This window comes from Motacilla alba, chromosome 3 (assembly GCF_015832195.1).
Source record: "Motacilla alba alba isolate MOTALB_02 chromosome 3, Motacilla_alba_V1.0_pri, whole genome shotgun sequence".
NCBI lineage: Eukaryota > Metazoa > Chordata > Aves > Passeriformes > Motacillidae > Motacilla > Motacilla alba.
Window position 1 is genome coordinate 34,844,978 of NC_052018.1, and position 17,106 is coordinate 34,862,083.

At 37.1% G+C, this 17,106-nt stretch overlaps 2 protein-coding genes across 11 annotated transcripts in view; one reads left to right on the forward strand and one right to left on the reverse strand.

The window, feature by feature from the left end:
• The window catches only part of MRAP2 (melanocortin 2 receptor accessory protein 2), a 30,275-nt gene extending 17,786 nt beyond the window's left edge, over nt 1-12,489 (forward strand). For 2 of the 3 annotated variants that reach the window (XM_038132473.1, XM_038132474.1), the window contains one exon: nt 705-7,063. In XM_038132473.1, coding sequence (XP_037988401.1) covers nt 705-1,068 — 364 coding nt within the window. In that variant the 3' untranslated portion in view covers nt 1,069-7,063. Of the gene's footprint in view, nt 1-704; nt 7,064-11,799 lie in introns of those variants that run through there. The other variant, XR_005256372.1, reaches the window with a different exon arrangement.
• CEP162 (centrosomal protein 162) overlaps nt 8,035-17,106 on the reverse strand; it is a 42,269-nt gene continuing 33,197 nt past the window's right edge. For all 8 annotated transcript variants that reach the window (XM_038132468.1, XM_038132469.1, XM_038132467.1 and 5 more), the window contains 6 exons: nt 16,267-16,491; nt 14,514-15,184; nt 13,575-13,716; nt 12,500-12,598; nt 9,972-10,106; nt 8,035-8,271 (listed from right to left, as the gene is read on the reverse strand). In XM_038132468.1, the coding sequence (XP_037988396.1) occupies nt 8,062-8,271; nt 9,972-10,106; nt 12,500-12,598; nt 13,575-13,716; nt 14,514-15,184; nt 16,267-16,491 (1,482 nt within the window). In that variant the 3' untranslated portion in view covers nt 8,035-8,061. The remainder of the gene's footprint in view (nt 8,272-9,971; nt 10,107-12,499; nt 12,599-13,574; nt 13,717-14,513; nt 15,185-16,266; nt 16,492-17,106) is intronic.

Genomic DNA, 17,106 nt, shown 5'->3' on the forward strand with positions numbered 1-17,106 from the left:
AAATTCAGCCTGACAATGAATGAATCTGTAAAACTGCTATCTGGCTTGAGCTCTTCTCACCCCCAGCTGCAAATGGCTCCCACATGAGTCCATGCAGATTGAGATGAGGTTTAAGATAAGATTTATAAAGAAAACTGCCAAAAAATGTTAAACTATCCTTCCTGGGCTGCCTGGATTGTTAAGACTGCCAGTGTTTAAAGCAGTCTTTAGTCCCAACTCTCCTAATTTGGAAATCTGGATGTCATTGATTGAAGTCAGTGGAAAAGATGGTTTGATGTCTGGACAAGCAAGCATGAAATACTTTCAATGACAGCAGAGCTGCCTGTGCCTCAGAAACATTTTGTCTGTCAAGGACTTTTCTCAAGCTGTTCTTATGAGCCATTTAAAACAATTGTTACTACTTGAAATCAAGAGTGTTTATAAACTCATTCAGTGAGGTGGTTATTACAGTATATTGATTACTAGAAGTGCCATTTAAGAGTGCTGGCATTAACTTATTCCCATGGAAAATTGCCATGACAAATGAAGACTTAAAATTACTTCAGTAGAAAATAATAAATACTGCTGGCTTTAAAAGTCTGTGGTAGATAAACTGTAGGGTTTCCTTTTCTCCTGGTTGTAATGGTTGCTGAAACCAAACTAGTTGATAGGAATTCAAATAGTTTTACTTTTGTGTTTACTGCATTTTTCTTTTTCCTCTATAGCAATGCAGAACTTTCTGAAAAAAGATTTCACATGAACAGCTTTGTGGCAGATTTTGGAAGACCTTTGGAGTCTGAGAGGGTCTTTTCTCACCAAATGGGTGAAGAATCCCAGTCACTTTTCCATTTCTGCATTAATGAAGTGGACCATATGAACAAAGAAAAAGAGAGTCAGAAAGGTCCAAGTCTGGAGAGTAATCTGGAGAGTAATACCCACTTCCAGGAGGTTCCCAAGAGCAGTGGAATGTTTGAGGAAGACCTACATTGTCTTACAAAATTTAACATTCCTAACTTTGTGAACACTGAGCAGAACTCTTCATTAGGTGAGGATGATCTCCTCATCTCAGAGCCAACGATCATTTTATAAAGCAAACTGGTTATGCAATCTTAACATTGGATCCTTGATTGAAAAATCCTTTACTTTAAGGTAACCATCCCCATTATTGTCCAGTTTGAAGCCTTTCTTGGCCTCCTGCTCTTTTGACAGAAGGTATTTCAGACCTGTGCTTTTTATTGTATGTGAGGCTGGCTGTACTGATAGAACTCAGTTTAGACAAGAAGACATTGAATGCTTTATTCTGATGCCCTCTGTGGTCTAAAACTTCTGCCCAGTATTATTTTTTGCTTTTTGATTTTTTTTTTTCTTGTATTGTTCTTCATTTTTAAATGACTACTTATGACCAGCTTCTGAAGGATAATAATTTACAAGGACTGTGAAGGCTGGAGCCTGGCATTGGGAGGTCTGTGAAAATTCATTGGCCAAGAAAAGTGTAAATCTCAAAGAAAAACTGAAGAAAGGAATAAACAGCCCCTGGAGACGTTCCGTAGTTTCTGCTGCTCCCAGTAAGGATGCCTGAAGCTGAGCACCATAATAACTACCTGCTTGGGACTAACTTCAGTTTCTGATCCCTAACTGCTTTTTGGTGCAGGTTAAACCCACTTCACATAGCTTCCAGAGGGAGTACCTTGCAAATGAAATTGTTTGGTTACAGTGTTTACAAAATGCTATCACCACCTGCTGCTGAGTAAAAACAAATTGGTGCCTGTAATTATACTTCAGAATAACACCTCAGCAGCTGCCCATGATGACATGGAATTAGTATTCCACACACAAACACAAACTGTGATTTGGCTTTCTTTTCCTTTTTTTTTTTTTTCCCTGCTAATTGCTGATGTTAACTTGCAGTTCAGTAATTACAAGATTCAGTAGCTAATTCACAGGAAATAAGAAAAAATCTATTTTTCTTCTGCCAATAGAGTTACTACATGTAAATATGGGTGGTATGTTAAGCTGGTGTCATGTGTTGCTGATAGGTTGAACCTTCCTGTGCTTTTTGCATTTATAAAAGATCATTTCCTTACTCATTGGCCAGTGAAGTGCTAGCAGGCTTAGAGCTGAGAGGACCAACTCCAAAAGTATAGCTAAGCTGTGCTTGCTCCATCTTCTTTTTGTTCTCAACTGGGATGGTGTCGCAACCCCAGCTGTTCTCCAGTGAAAGATTTGGTAAGGATTTGAGTAGGTATAGTTTCAATCTTTATTTTTTAGAGATGGAATTAAGTTCTGAGCCTTTGAGAGTACTTAGAATTGTGTTTCAGCTTTCTTCAAAAGATGGTAACTAATGACTGAATGGTTTCAGAGCAAGCATATAGGAGGCAGAGCTACTAGGTTCAAGCCCTTTGCTAGATTTCAACTATGCTCTGCAGGAAGTTCTTGAGATGAAAAGAGTGGATTCCAAACATGCTTAAACGGATTTTCTTGAAATTAGCATGCTTTGTATCCAACACATCTGTGTTTCAGATTAGACACCTGCTGATACATTCTTCAGCCACTAAAATGCTGATTAATTCACCCCTTCATCACCTTACAAACAGGAAAAATAGTGAATGGGTTGAGCATTTAAAGAATACAAATTGTGTAGGAAGAGTGCAAGGAAACATCTTTTGCTTTTACGTCCCGTGCCCTTATTACACACCACTTACAGCTCAATTTCCTGTTTCCAAATGTGATTTTTTGCTGGACTTGCTAGTGTTTAAAGTAACAGGATTACACTTAAAACAAAGCAGAGACTCTTTAAACTAGCAGGTTGTTGCTGAAAATAGTTCCAAAGACTGAAATGAACCCTGTTCTGAATGAGCACAGCTCCAGTGAAATGTTTCTGGTCCAGAAAGGCCTTATTTCACAGGAAGTACATAACTACAATTATGAAGGCTGTAGGTGTGGATTTTCCTTTTCCTAAATTTGGGAAGTCTGTCTCTGAATATGCATCTGCTTCCTGCTGAGGCACCTCAGTAACTGTCAGCTATCTGATGGTTAAAGTTTGAAGCTCAATATTGCTTTTGCTAACACATTGTGGGACTTGTACTTAATGGGGCTTTTATAACTGATTTCTGGATGAATGAGCTGCCTTCAGTAATCTTTGAGCTGTTATTTTTATTTTTTCCCTTGCGATGCTTGAAAACAGCAATGCTGCTTGAAGGACGGGCAGATCTATGTGGAATCCATCTCCTTTGCAATGGAGAAATGAAGGGTATTTTTAAGCAGTTTAAAACTACATTTCATAGATCATTTAGGTTGGAAAAAGATCTTTAAGATCATAAAGCCCAACCATTAACTCAGTACTGCCAAGTCCCCATCTAAATCATATCACCCTGTGCATCATATCACCCTGTGCTTTTTCAAACCTCTAGGGATGCTGATTCCCTGGGCAGTCTGTTCCACTGCTCCACAACCCCTTGGGGGAAAAATTCTCAAAAGTTTCAGAAGTTTCAAAGTAATGCAGATGGAGTTTTAGAAAAAGAAGACTGCTCTTTCCTATAGGCTAGCCTATGCTTTTCTCCTGCTACCTTAAATCTCAGTGGCTTTTATTTGGATACATAACTAGTACTTTGGGGAGAAAAAGGAAGCCTTTTGTGTATGGATATTGGCAATAATGCCTAGATGAAAGGTACTTAAAATGACCCAGAGATGATGCCAACTTAACGTACACATTTGAACTGCACAGTTAATATCCTTCTGCAGCATGTATTAGTCCGGTAAAGCTATGTAAGTGTTTGGTTCCTGCTTCTGTTCTTTCCTGATGACAGATTTACTTTTTTTCATCTTATCTCCCTTCTATATTTAAAGTCCTTCATGCTGTTTTTCTCAGAAAAATAACCTATCAGTCCCCACTGTAGAGCTCCCACACCACTCCAGAGACACTGTGGCAGCAATAGAATGATTCAGATTTTTGCTCTGCCTCAAAGCAGAGCCAAAGACAGATGCAAAAATGTTCTGCAGTCTTCAAAAGCAGCTATTTTAAGGCTCTCCTCCTTTTTTTTTTCCGTTTTAAATAATAGCAGACATATTTTGCCTCAGAGGAAAGGGCAATATATAACTGTTAAAAAAAATTTTGTCTTTTCTCAGAAAATCAACTCACTGATGCACCAGAAACAACAGAAAGTGTTCTAATCAGAGTAATCTTCAAAAGGAGTACTTGGAATTTAATGGTGTTTGAAAATGGAAGTTTTGTGAGTTTTCTTAGTGCTTGGCCTCAAGCCTCTTCTCAAAACTCAGTATAAATGCATTGCCTGCAGCAGATTTAACTGCAGAGAGACATAGCTACTCTAAGCCAGCTATAAATATTTGTTTGCCTAAACATGTTTTGTATTCTGGAAGTATTAGGTCAAGTTATTTATCCCAGTTTTCAAAGGTAAATACTTGCAAAATGCTCTTCTATATAAACAAGTTTTATTTGTGTATCTTTAAAAAAAATAAAAAGGCAAAACCCCAAAACCTATAATGTAAAATCAGTAAATGCCTGCTCACAGAGAAGAGAAAGAGAATGGTAAAACTGATCATCTGCACTACAATCCAGAGCCATACAGTCTCTGAGACTGCAAGGTGAAGTAAATAGGGTATTTTTGTAATGAAATTAAATATTTATGCACCTGAGCCCTCGACCTTGAATACTGTAACACTGACATTTTTTGCCACTTCTTAGCCTTGGATATTGACAGGTAGCAAGGACAGCAGAGAAGAACCTTCTACCACACTTCTCCAACAAGAGCAAGAGAGGCCTGTGCTTTCTTATTTTTGGATTAGAGATATGTAGTTAGCTATATGAAAGGCTACTTTCAATTCAGAGGTATCACTGGATTTCTGTTCAAGAGTCAGGGCAGCACTTGATACATGACCCCCTCATTCCCTGCAGAAGTGGACTTGCACAGCTAGTGCTGGTATCTTTGTCCTTTTTCCTTGTACTTTCCAGAATAGGTTAAATACGGCATAGAGGGGCAGACTTCAAAATATATCATGTACTATCAAATAAAGTCTTCATTCACCATAACCTATTTAATTTGTTACATGAACATTTTTGACATGTATTTCATAGACCTTGAAATGGAACGCACTGCTGCTGTCTCTGCCCCAGTGGCATGATGAAATCGGATACTTTTCTGCACATTATGTTTTCCTCTTTTGAAGTAATCTAGGTCACTGAGTCACCTAGCCAGCTGTTCACATGATTTCTTAAAAGCTTCAAACATGACAATTCAAATTATTATACTCCAGCTGCTTTGCTGTAAACAGATGAAGTCCAGCTAAGCATTAAGCAATGTTTTAAAGATATATGTTTAACTCTTTTAATCCATCCATTATGCCTCCTGGAAATGCAGGATGAAACAGGATGGCACAAGAAGAGGAAAAATATACACGAAGAGCATATAATTATGTAACTCCTTGAAAGATCACACTGAAATCTTCAGAGAATCAGTAACAATTTTAGAAGAGAACTTAAAAGTTGCAGCTTAGTTCTCTAAAAGGACACCCTAAGTGCAGCCATTGAAGCCCAGGGAGAGTCTGTTACTGTGCAGAGCGACTACTTCATGGTAAATGCCTAAAAACTGAAGACCATGCTTCAGTGAGTGTACAACTGCATGAATACTTGTAAGAAAATGGTATAAAACATCTGGTAACTTACAGTAATGGTAAGTAACACTGTCCCTGCTCAGTAAAACAGACTCAGAGAGAGAATTTAATTCCAGCTCTGTAAGATACCAGCAATTACTGAGAACTGACTGTAAGAATTGTAAAAAGTGTTTGAATGACCTGCATGAACATTAGGGCAACCCTCTGTTGCTGACTTAAGCACCATATACATGAGAGAGTTTCCAGTAACTAGAAATGCTTCCTCCAGGATTCCTGTCCTAGGAACCTCCATCCAAAACCTGGCTTCTCTGGGAACACAAGGCTTGCAGTAGTTCAAAAAACATCTCTCACTTCAGGTCACACACTTTAATACAGTGTTACACATATAGCAAATTATACAGGAAATAAATTATTTGAAATGATTCAATTTTTTATCCTTTTCAGTTGCAAAACAGACCCAAATAAAAAAATGCATTATATTTACACATAGCTGATATTTTATATACAAAGCATTTTTTATATTTACACATTTTATGAATATAGACTAATACTTTGTTAGATGGGGACAAAATAAAAATACTGAAAATATCTGAACATGAAACAATCAAGATTACCATATTAATTAGCAACTGACCATCCTTTTAAAATATCTATATATGTGTGTATACAGGCTCATTTTATGTTTGTGTATGTGCTAAAAAGAAAAAAACTTGCACTTAAGCACTGTCTGTGTCTATATGGTATAATTTGTTATACTCTTATGCATGCTATGCCACATGCTTGTATGACAGAAAATGCAGGTTTACTTCTGGTCCCTGAAGAACACAACACATAAACAGACAAGCACAGACCTGAACTATTTCACATCTGACTTAAATGCTAGGTTCAACCAATACTGCAGGTCCTCAGGGACCTAAGGAGTACAGTTTAGCTTTCATCTTCTCTTTGCCCTAAATAAGTAGAGTTGATTGAGACATAACCTCAATATATGTGCTTGGGAATTCTTAAGGACTTGCAGCCACTGAAACTTCAAACTAATAATGTACTGATTTATTGGGAAAGCATGCCTTCCAACCACCAAAAAGCTATCATCATCTATTTTAAATTTCCTTTATTTTTAATTGCTGCTTCTTGCTTTTAGCAGCAGGTTTTTCATATATATTAAGTGTAGTAGCCATGCTCATCATCCCCCCTAGGCTCCTCTCTGGAGCAGTGCAGTTCCTATGGCTTCAGAGGTTCCTAGGGCTACATTTCCTGAGTGATGATTCTTCTTTCATTTCCTGGAGTGATGATTCTTCCTTCCCTCCACTGGGCCCATCTCTTTCTTGAAAGAAGAGACCAGAAGTGTAGCACCCTAAGGTACACATTTGTGCTGCAGCAGGAATTGCTCGTATGTACCAGCTCTACAGCACAGGTGTGTAACTGGCAGGGCCTGAGGAGAGGGAGAAAGCAACAGCCTCCAACATTCAGTGTGTTACCTACCATGATGCCTGTCAGTTCAGCAGAAAGTTACCTCCACGTTTGGTATTTTGGTCTGGTTTTTGGTTGGGTGTTTTTGGGTTTTTTTTCCTTTTCTGGTTTTTTTCCCTTTTTTTTCCCCTGGCCCCTTTCCTAGCTTGCTCAATATTTTAACTCTAAATTTCCCCACCTATACATCCCTGAAGTCTGAGCTTTAGCACGCTGTCTTCATATCTGACTGGTCTCTTAGCCTGTCAAGATCACCTGCAGAGGAATTTACTATGTCGGATCCTGAACAGACCATTGTAAAAACCTTATCAGTACAGCCTTCCCCTTTAAAAGGGACACCAACACACTCACACTGTATTTTATAGGTTTTTTCCTGTATCTGCCCTACAAGAATTCAGCCAGACCCACTCTGCCACCAGTCTTACCAGCACAGTTGGAATAATCTGAAAAGGAAACAAAGAACAGCTTGAATGTGAGCACCACCAGGAATGCCTGCTCTGTTGCAGCACTCCAATCATTCACTAAATGGAGAGGAGTCTTCAGGGAAGGAGTATTACATGAATTGGAAGGAGAGAAGCAAATCTTGGAAAAAGATGCTTTTTCTGCCCTGTGGAATGAAATACATCAATGCTATACACTAAACATACAAACCAAACAGCTTACTACTCAAATTTTTCACAAAGGAATCACTGTAAGACAAGTTAGAAATCAAACTTAAAAATATTCAGGCATGTTCTACAGTCTGTGAAAAAGGACATTTTTCAATGGTAGTTGAATTTATGGAACAACCTCAATATTCCTATTATTAAAAATTATGTAAATTTATTACTAATAAAATAGAAGACATACAGTATGACTAGAGTATTGCTCAATGCAAATCTGCCTCTGGACATGAGAGATTCCAGAGAAGATCAAAATGCAATGTAATTTATACATGTTGCAATAATGATTTTCAATAACATTTCTACTACTACCTAATCATGTCTTCTAACAGCTGTCTGTCACTCTGAATCCACTGGAATCAGGTGCAGGAATAACAACCCCTTGTTTCTGCAGTTCACGTAAAACATCCAGTATTGAATCCAGCTCCATTCGAAATTTCTCCAGTTCCTGATTCTTCTGCTGTGCCAGCCTTCTCCACTTCTCAACCTCCTGGGTTTGCCTTACTTCAGAAATATGCTGTCTTAGTTGGGTTGCCTGCAAATTAAAAGAAGGCACTGTGATTTCCTATGCCAATACTCAGCCAGTGCTGCCACTTTGCAAAAATCTGCTACATCAATTTATCTGATGCTCAGTCTCAAAGCTGAGAGTGCTCACACTAAGTGGAAGCAATTTGTTCTGAATATTACAAAAATCATTCTGATAGCAATGAATTCCTTTAAAGATTTGCATTAATGACAGAAAGGTAGAATTGATTATTGACTAATGAGCCACAGGAGAATTTAATTTATCCTCTCCAAAGCAGCAATTAAATTTGAATATTTAAGGCAAAGCTGAGCATATAACATAAAACCCTATATAAATTAAAATTAAATTTTAAATTAACACTTAAATGTGGTAATTAAAATAATGCTCTGCAAAACAAACTAAATCTGGATGACATGTAGCTTACTACTCTACTTTTAAAAACCACAAGTTCTATGAATTATCAGAAATTGTCCTGTAGTCACAAAGATCTGATGCTGCTGCAGATGAAGGTCTGAAAAACTTTAACATAAATCCCTGACATAATCCTATTAAGTTACACAACATAAGAAGAATCATAAGATATCAAAAGTTTCATACCACAATTAATTGTAATAGATCCTTTAAAGAGAGCCTATCACTTAAAGGCCATAATTATCATATTTGCAGTTTGATACTAAGGATAACCTGCTAACTTCATGCTCAGCAATTTCCTTTTCAACACTATTTATTTTGATATAATTTATTTGGGAAACTGTTCAATGCCCCAGTGCTGATGCTTAAAGGAGAAAAACTGGGACAAATCAAAACCCAAAGCTTAATACATAACAAGGCAGGAGCACCCCAAAAAGATTAAATTTAGTACTAATTATGTACACTATTATTTCTTTAAAAGCCCAAAACATCTTAGTAAATACTATTGGTATTCAGTGGAGCTAGATCACAGAGCAGGCAGCAGCAAACACTTAACAGAAATGGTGAAGACATCCTCACATTATATAAAAGCAAATTAATAGCAAAAAATGAACTGTATTACAGTCACCTTTAGCAGAACAGAATGTGGACAAAATTAACAAAAACAACAGTGGAAACAGGATTTATTTTTAATCCAATGACTTGTTTTATGCATGGGTCTTTTTTGAAAGAAAATAAGTATCTAATATAGAAATGTACAAGAAGAAATCCTTTCACAACAACAAAAAAATCTGTATATTAAAAGCATATTCCTTGAGATCTGGTTTTAAAATTTAAAATAAAATAAGATATCACTATACTTTAAATGTAGCTTTTCTGAATAGGGCTGCAAGGACTAGATAATTACAGTTCCATTGAGGAATATATCAAGGTTAGACTCTGCACTCCAAAACTCTTGTCAGTTTTCAGAAGCTCGCTTTCATTGTGAAACTGAAGTATGAAATAATGATATTGACCCCAGAGGTCTGCCTGGAGTCCAACCCTCTGGAACACCAAGACCTTCTTAGAGCAGGCTGCAAGGAAGTTACACAAGTAATCTTAATTACCACAGCAGGGTTGAGCTGACCAGGCCTGCACCTACACTCACTTGCATTAGCAGGCAAATACAAAACCACAGCTGCATAAAAACTACTTTCCTCCTGCAGTGTGAGCAAAATAAGCCTGAATAAATACCACAAAATTACAGTTAAATCAATAAATTGCTCTTGAGAAGTAAATGCAGCTATGCACTGGTGTACCTTTTGAATTTCATGCTCTCTTTCTGCGTATCTGCTCTCTATATGCTTGATTTTCTTTTCCAGGCACAAGAAATGTTTCATTTCTGGACTCTGGCTCTCCCTAGCCTCTCTCAGTTCTTCCAACAATTTTGTCACCTACAGTCAAAGAGAAAGAATGAAAATTGTTATCATTGTGTTAGGCAGTGTATAAACCAGATTCCTTTAAAAATGTTTTGTTTAATCATTACATTCAAAAGCTGTAGAAAGGAAGACATAAAAGAGAAATCTCTGTTGTTCAAAAGCTTCAACAGGGACTCAGGGACTTATATTAGGATTTTTTATTTCTAAGAAATAGCTTGGGGACATGAAAGTCTAGTCCTCTTTGATAAATCCAGTCCTGTTAATAATGTTATGAAGGGATTGTGTATTGCCACATTTTATACTTCATACAACAAAAGTTACCAGAGAATATTATGATTACATGTTCTTACAATTTCCCTTCTCACATCCAAGATAAAGACCAAATATAAAAGATACCAGTGTATTTCTAAGGACTAAATTAATTAAAGACATGCTGCTAAGAGAAATGATTACAGGCCTGCATGTAAGCTTAATGATTGCCAGGTAAAATAACTTGACAATGACTTAAAACTGATTTCCTAATCCTCCAGAAATTCAGGGGAGTTTTCTCATAAAGCCCTACTGGTTTATTCTCATTCTTTGCCTATTTCAAGTGACTTGATATTTCTTCATTTAAAATCCAAAGTATCTTTTGGTCACTCTTAATGTGTATAAGTAAACTAAAGGGAAAACGTTGACATCTTTATCCTTTATGATAGTCCTTAGCTTCCCTTAGCCAATATACTTGAGAGCTGCTACCCCTCTTCAAGCACTCAGTCATCCTTGCCTCTCTGCTGTGAATTCAGGTAGCTGGAAGCTTTGTGTCTGTCTTCATAAGATGTTATCACTTACTGAGAAGTGACTCTGAGGCAGCTTACTATTATTTCCACATTTCAAGGTGTCTTTCTAAAATAACAAGGCCTATGTCAGTATGTTTTTGCCTGTCCATTACTCCAGCAGTTTTGAACCTGTTCAGCCATGTTTTTCAGAAGAGCAGAAGTCTTATTAGTTTCCAAAGGTCTGTGCAAATGAGTGTCTGCTCCTTGGCTAAGTTGCCCTGCTGAAGAAGGGAAGGGCTGATGTGTGATCTCAAGTATATAATTAAATACAATTAAAAAATCATAGTGGAAAGATCTCATGAGGGGAAAAGAGCCCCAGGAGAAAATAGGCTCCGTGTATTTTGCCAGTGACAGAACCACATCAAATACAATGCAGTGCTACGTGTAAGCTGTTAAGGAAAGGAAGCACTCAGTTAATGGAAAACATCCATGAACAGCATTTCTGAGATTGATATTCAAATAACAATCTTCCAAGAAGCCTCAGGAAAAACTCTGCCTTTTTGGAGATATCATTTTAGACACAGGACTCAATCCTATTACCAGTGGTGCTTTCCCCTGTCACTACTATTTCCATTTGCAGGTTTGGTTGTCTTCTTTTCTCAGCAAAACTTATTTAACCATTTAATGTTAAAGATGTATTTTAAAAAGCACAGAAGTTGTGCTAGGGGACAAAAGCAAGGCATAGATATTTCCCTCTGTACAGTGTTGCAATGATTTCTGTAACAAAGACATTCCTTTACATTTCCTTAAATACCAGCACCTTGAAGTTGGCCTCTACCATGTGGGTCAGGCTGGATGATCTCTTAAACCATCACTGTCAATAACCTGTAAAGCAGTCATAGAGGAAACAATAATATTTGTCTCATTGTACTTTTGCCCTGTTTTTCCAGGAAGAAGTATTACATATACTGACACCACTGGAATGAAACAAGCTTTGTATGGAAAGTCAACATCTATATGAACCCAAAGTCTCAGCCTCTATTCTGCAAACAGAACTTGTTTAATAGGACATTTCCCCCCCCCCACCTAAAAACCCACAGTTTTATACAAATAAATCACAACAGATGTGGAATTTTGCTTGTGTCAGATAAACACCCAGGTAAATCTGGGTTTAGTAAGATTAAGATTAATAACTTTTAATAACCCTTGCAAGTTATACTATTATCAAAGTTAAGTTAAAATTAGTGATCTTCATACATCAAGGAGATGATGAATGAAGCACAGGCACAATGCTGAGACAGGCTACATCCTCCTCCTGAACAGGAGATGGCAACAAAGACTGGCAGTACTTCAAGAACAACAACTCTCCATGAAAACCTGGATTAACCTACTGATCAAACTTCATACAGATGTCAGACTTTTCAAACAAAATAATAATAAAAATATTAACATCAAAAAGGGTCAAAATTCTGCATTCTGTTCTGTGTTCTCCTAGAAAAACCTTGCATTCTCAGGGATAACTGATGTAGAAGCAACTGACAAAGATTTTGTTTCTAAGACTTATTTTACTATATATTATTTCAGGCTTGACATGAATTATGATGAAAACTCTTACTAGACTAAGGTACCCCCACTGAAATTCAAATATACCTCTTTTTGTAGGAGTTGCTCTCTTATCTGTGAAACTAAAAGAGCTTCTTGACGTCTCTCTTGTTCACCAAGTTGTTCTTGAAGATGTTTTATTAATATCTAAAAAAGGTTTAAAAATATTTTGTTGTTAGCATACACACCCATGACAACATGTGAAAACCAAGGCAGGAGAAGTACTGAAAAAAATAAGTAGCACTGAGAAAGTTGGGGCTGTTCAGTCTGGAGAAGAGAAGGCTCTGTGGAAATCTCATAGCAACCTTCCAGTATCTGAAGGGGCCTACAAGGAAGCCAGAGAGACTCATCATCAGGAACTGCAGTGATAGCACAAGGAGTAATGGGTACACATTGAAATGGGGGAAGTTTAGGTTAAATATTAGGAAGAAATTCTTTACTGTGAGGGTAATGAGACACTGGAACAGGCTGCCCAGGAAGGCTGTGGATGCCACAAACCTGGCACTGTTCAAAGCCAGGTTGAATAAGACCTTGAGCAACCTGGTCTAGTAGATGTCCCTGTCCACACAAGAGGGCTTGTGAGTATGATCAGAAGTATGATCAATGATCTTTGAGGTCCATTCCAACCCCTAACATTCCATGTTTCAGTGATTGTAGTACTGCAGGGTAAGTGCTGTGCGCATTAACAGCACTGCCTCCAACATGTGTGTGTGCACGGGCTGTTAAATAGCACACAGATACATACGTAGTGTATGAAAACAAGCCTCAATCTTCAAGTTACTTTCCACATTATAAAATGTTCTTAAATAATCTGAATGAAACAGCTCTTTCTACCCTTTATACCATGTGTAAAATAGAGAAGTGGTGGAATTGCCCTCCTCAGAGATACTCAAAAGCCACCAGGACATGGTCCTGGATGACCTTCCTGAACAGAGCAGTTGTACAAGATGACCTTCAGAGGTCCCTTCCAACCTCAGCCATTCTGGGATTTTATGAATACTGTGGCACAGGATGATTTTTAAAACAATAGGTCCTACTTCAAAGAAAGTAAGTTTATAGTAATACAGAAAGAAATAACTTTTAGATATATCTATATGTAAGTAATGTATCTACTGTATCTTACCTCCTGTGCTGAAATTCTGTTCTTTAGTTCAGCTACTTTAGAAGTAGAATGTTCCTTTGCATGCTGGCAAACTATCTTCTCGACTTCCCTCTGGTGGGAAGCTTTCAGAGATGCAATGTATTCTGCTGTGTCTTCCTGCATCCTGAACAGAGCAAGAGAAAAGTGAGATGCAGTAAAGCAGCTACAGACAATTCTTCAAAAATGCAGCAGCTTCTCACTTGAACATACAAAATAATGAAAATGTTAAAGGCAGCAGATATTGTGTATTTGATAACAAAACCTTGCAAGACAGGATCAACATTACTTCTCTTTCTCTGAAAGGAGAAAAGGGTGGGAAACCTACAATGGTGGAAATATGTATCAACTAATTAGATGCAGTTAGGATACAAAAAATTCAGTTAATCATCTTTGCGGGTTCCTCTTATTAAAACAGTAACAAGAGAACACATGCTTTTTAATCATAATGCAGCTCTCTTCTTTTAGATATCTATTTTAGAAAAGAATGTGTTGCAATCTAAATTGCATGTCAATTTCTTCTACTTTGATTGTGAAGGGATGTAAGGGAGACTAGGTGAAGTATAAGGTTTCTACAGTTGTCCAAGTAAATTCCACTGAAAGCACACTCCAGGTTTGAAGGAAAGAACATGGATCAAGTATTAATGCTATACAACACAAAGCATCCAAGATACGATGATTTACACTGAAATATTTTACTTATAAGAGTAAGAAATTGTAGTATTAATAAAAGCATTAACAGAGGTTTGCCTGTGACAGTGCACCGCTTTAAAAAAAACCCCACAGTAACAAAAAACCCCAAAACCCCTCCCAAACGAAGGTATAAGCAACCTTCACACATGGCTGACATGTTAAAGTGCTACTTCAATCCTATGTCTGCCAGCACTTTAAGAAGGTTTTTAAAGGATTATGCTGAGCATTTACCTTCGCATGTTGCTTTCAGAATAAGCCAGTGCTGCTTGAGACTTCACCCGCTGCTGGCTCATTTCCAGGGACAGTTTCTCCAGTTCCTCTTTCAGATGGGCATTTTCTTGCAGAACTTCCGAGAGATGAGAATCAGAAAAGGTATGTGGTTGGTGTGTTTTGTCATCATTGAAAACGCTTAGACAGGGTTCAGTGTTGTTGGAATTCCTTCTATCTGTTGCTGAGGTATTCTTTTTCAAGACCTCTGTAGAGTTCCCATTAGTGTTTGTTTTATTTCTCAAATTATTATCAGACAACATCACCATCCTTTCTTTTTGAAGTTTCTCCACAGTTTTTGTGAGGTCTTGTATTTCTTTATTTTTGGTGACCAGCTCTTCATTCAGTTTTAACAACCTGTCTTTTGTGTTACCTTGTTTCATTTTGGAGTCCAGAGGCTCTAAGTCTTTATTATCATTTTTACTTCTGAGTTTTAACTGGGAATTTTGACTTTTAAGATTTTCAATTTCTGTTTGGAGGTTTCCAACAGTGATCTGATGGGTCTTCTTTAGATTCTGAAGCTCCTGTTCAAGTTCTGTAGAAGTGGCTTTATCACCATTCAGTTTTGGTGTTTCATTCATAAACTCATAGGCAAGTAGTTGCTCAAGCTCTGCAAGTCTTTGTTCATACTGTATCTAGGGAGTAGAAAGTGACAAAAAAGCAGTTTCCTAAGTGTACTGTTATTATTAGCTCTTCCTATTATTATATGAAGTTACTGCCCTTCTGATGGAAGACTTCAGAAGACAGGATACAAATCAGGATTACTAACAAAACTACTCAATCAGTTCAGAAACTAGTGAGTGACATAATTAAGCCTGCTGTAAACCAGAATTACTCGAAACATTTACTACAAAATAATCTAATCACAATGGATGCAGTAACTATGGAACAGACAATTATATCGACAAAAAATTATTTTTATGTAATTGAGTTCTCTTCAGATGCTACCAATGTTAATTTTGTCATTATGTACTTGTTATATGTCAGCTGGCAAACGTTCATGTCACATGTTCAAAGTTGTATTTCACATTTTTCAAAGCATCCTAATTTCTAACAGAACAGATATTTCTTTTTATGTATTTATAAGTATGAAGAAAGAAGTATGAATTCAGAGAGAGAATTTTTCCTCCTAATGAGCTGAGGAAAACCTAACCTTCTTAATAGCTTGGATGGCCTTTGAGGAAAGTATGATGAGTGACTTGTGGAGAAAAGGTGGAACAAATGGCCAATGCTTTCCTTTTTTGCTCATTAAGCACCTGTGCAGTTCACCTTTTCCTTGAAGTAAAAGCCAGACTTCCATGCTTCCCAACTCAAGTCTTTAGGCTCACTATCATGTAATTTTTGGACAGCATGTTTAGTGGCTCCCCATCTTCCCTGCAGAAATGCTCAGTTAGCAGACCTTTGAAATCACAGCCTTTGGTACAACAAAGAATTAGAGAAGCAGCTACTCTGACCCACAGGGTGAAAACCACTAACCTTAACTGTAAGAATTAAATTATTATGCCTCGAGAACATGTCATCTTCGTTTCCATACTACCCTAGCAATTTCAATGCTATTTTTATCTCAGGTGCTGAAGGTACTGAAATTCCAGTTCTGAATTCTTTGAGCAATTTTTTCCTTTGAATGTGGTCTTTGCATTCAGTTTTAACAACTACCCTGTGTTACACTTAGTTGCCTTGTGACTGTTACTTGCAAAGTGAACTACTCAACTTTTACCTTAATTTTTTGAAACTGTTGTTCCATGGCACGAAGGCTTTTCTTAGCTTCATCATCTTTACCTTCAAGTTCTGTTTCTAATTTCTTTATTCTTCTCTCCAAAAATTCAACTGTGTTTGTTTTAGCTGAAAGATCATTTGTTTTCTCAGCAGCAGCAGCAGCAAAAATCAAAGCAGGCAAAGAATTTGGATACCTTCTTTTTAGAATTCCTTCCATTTCTCTGATCTATTCATAAGAAAATTAAATCAAATGAAGAGGGAACAGAAATAAGTGAAAGAATATTAACAAATTTCATTCCCTTAAGGTGGAAGAATGAAAACTATAGGTGCATATATTGAGAATTATTTTATATTCCTCGCATTTATGTTTTTGTTTACAGAAAAGCAAGACTCATGGTCTCTTACTGACTAACTTACACATAATCTTTAACAAAATATTGCTCTGGTCTTCCAATTACCTTACGTCAATAGTCTAAACAAAGTCAAAAAAGGGGATTTGAGAATGGGTCTTAATGCAGTGAGTATGGTTTTCTTCTGGATTTGCATTCACATTCTACTTTTCCAATGGTGAAAGACATTTCATGGATATTTCATTTCATATTTCATATATTTCATATAACAGATTATATACCTTTATTTTGTAGTATGTAATAATGTAAAACTAACACTTTGCACGCAACATTAATAACAAGTTCATCTCTTATAGATAAGATATTAATATCAGAATTATGCAAAGGCTCTTGCTCATGAGTCCCACATCCCTAACTAACGCAATTGCTACCACCTAAAATTCAGGAAGGCACACTTCCACTTGATGCTTTTTAGTAGAAACATGGATTTT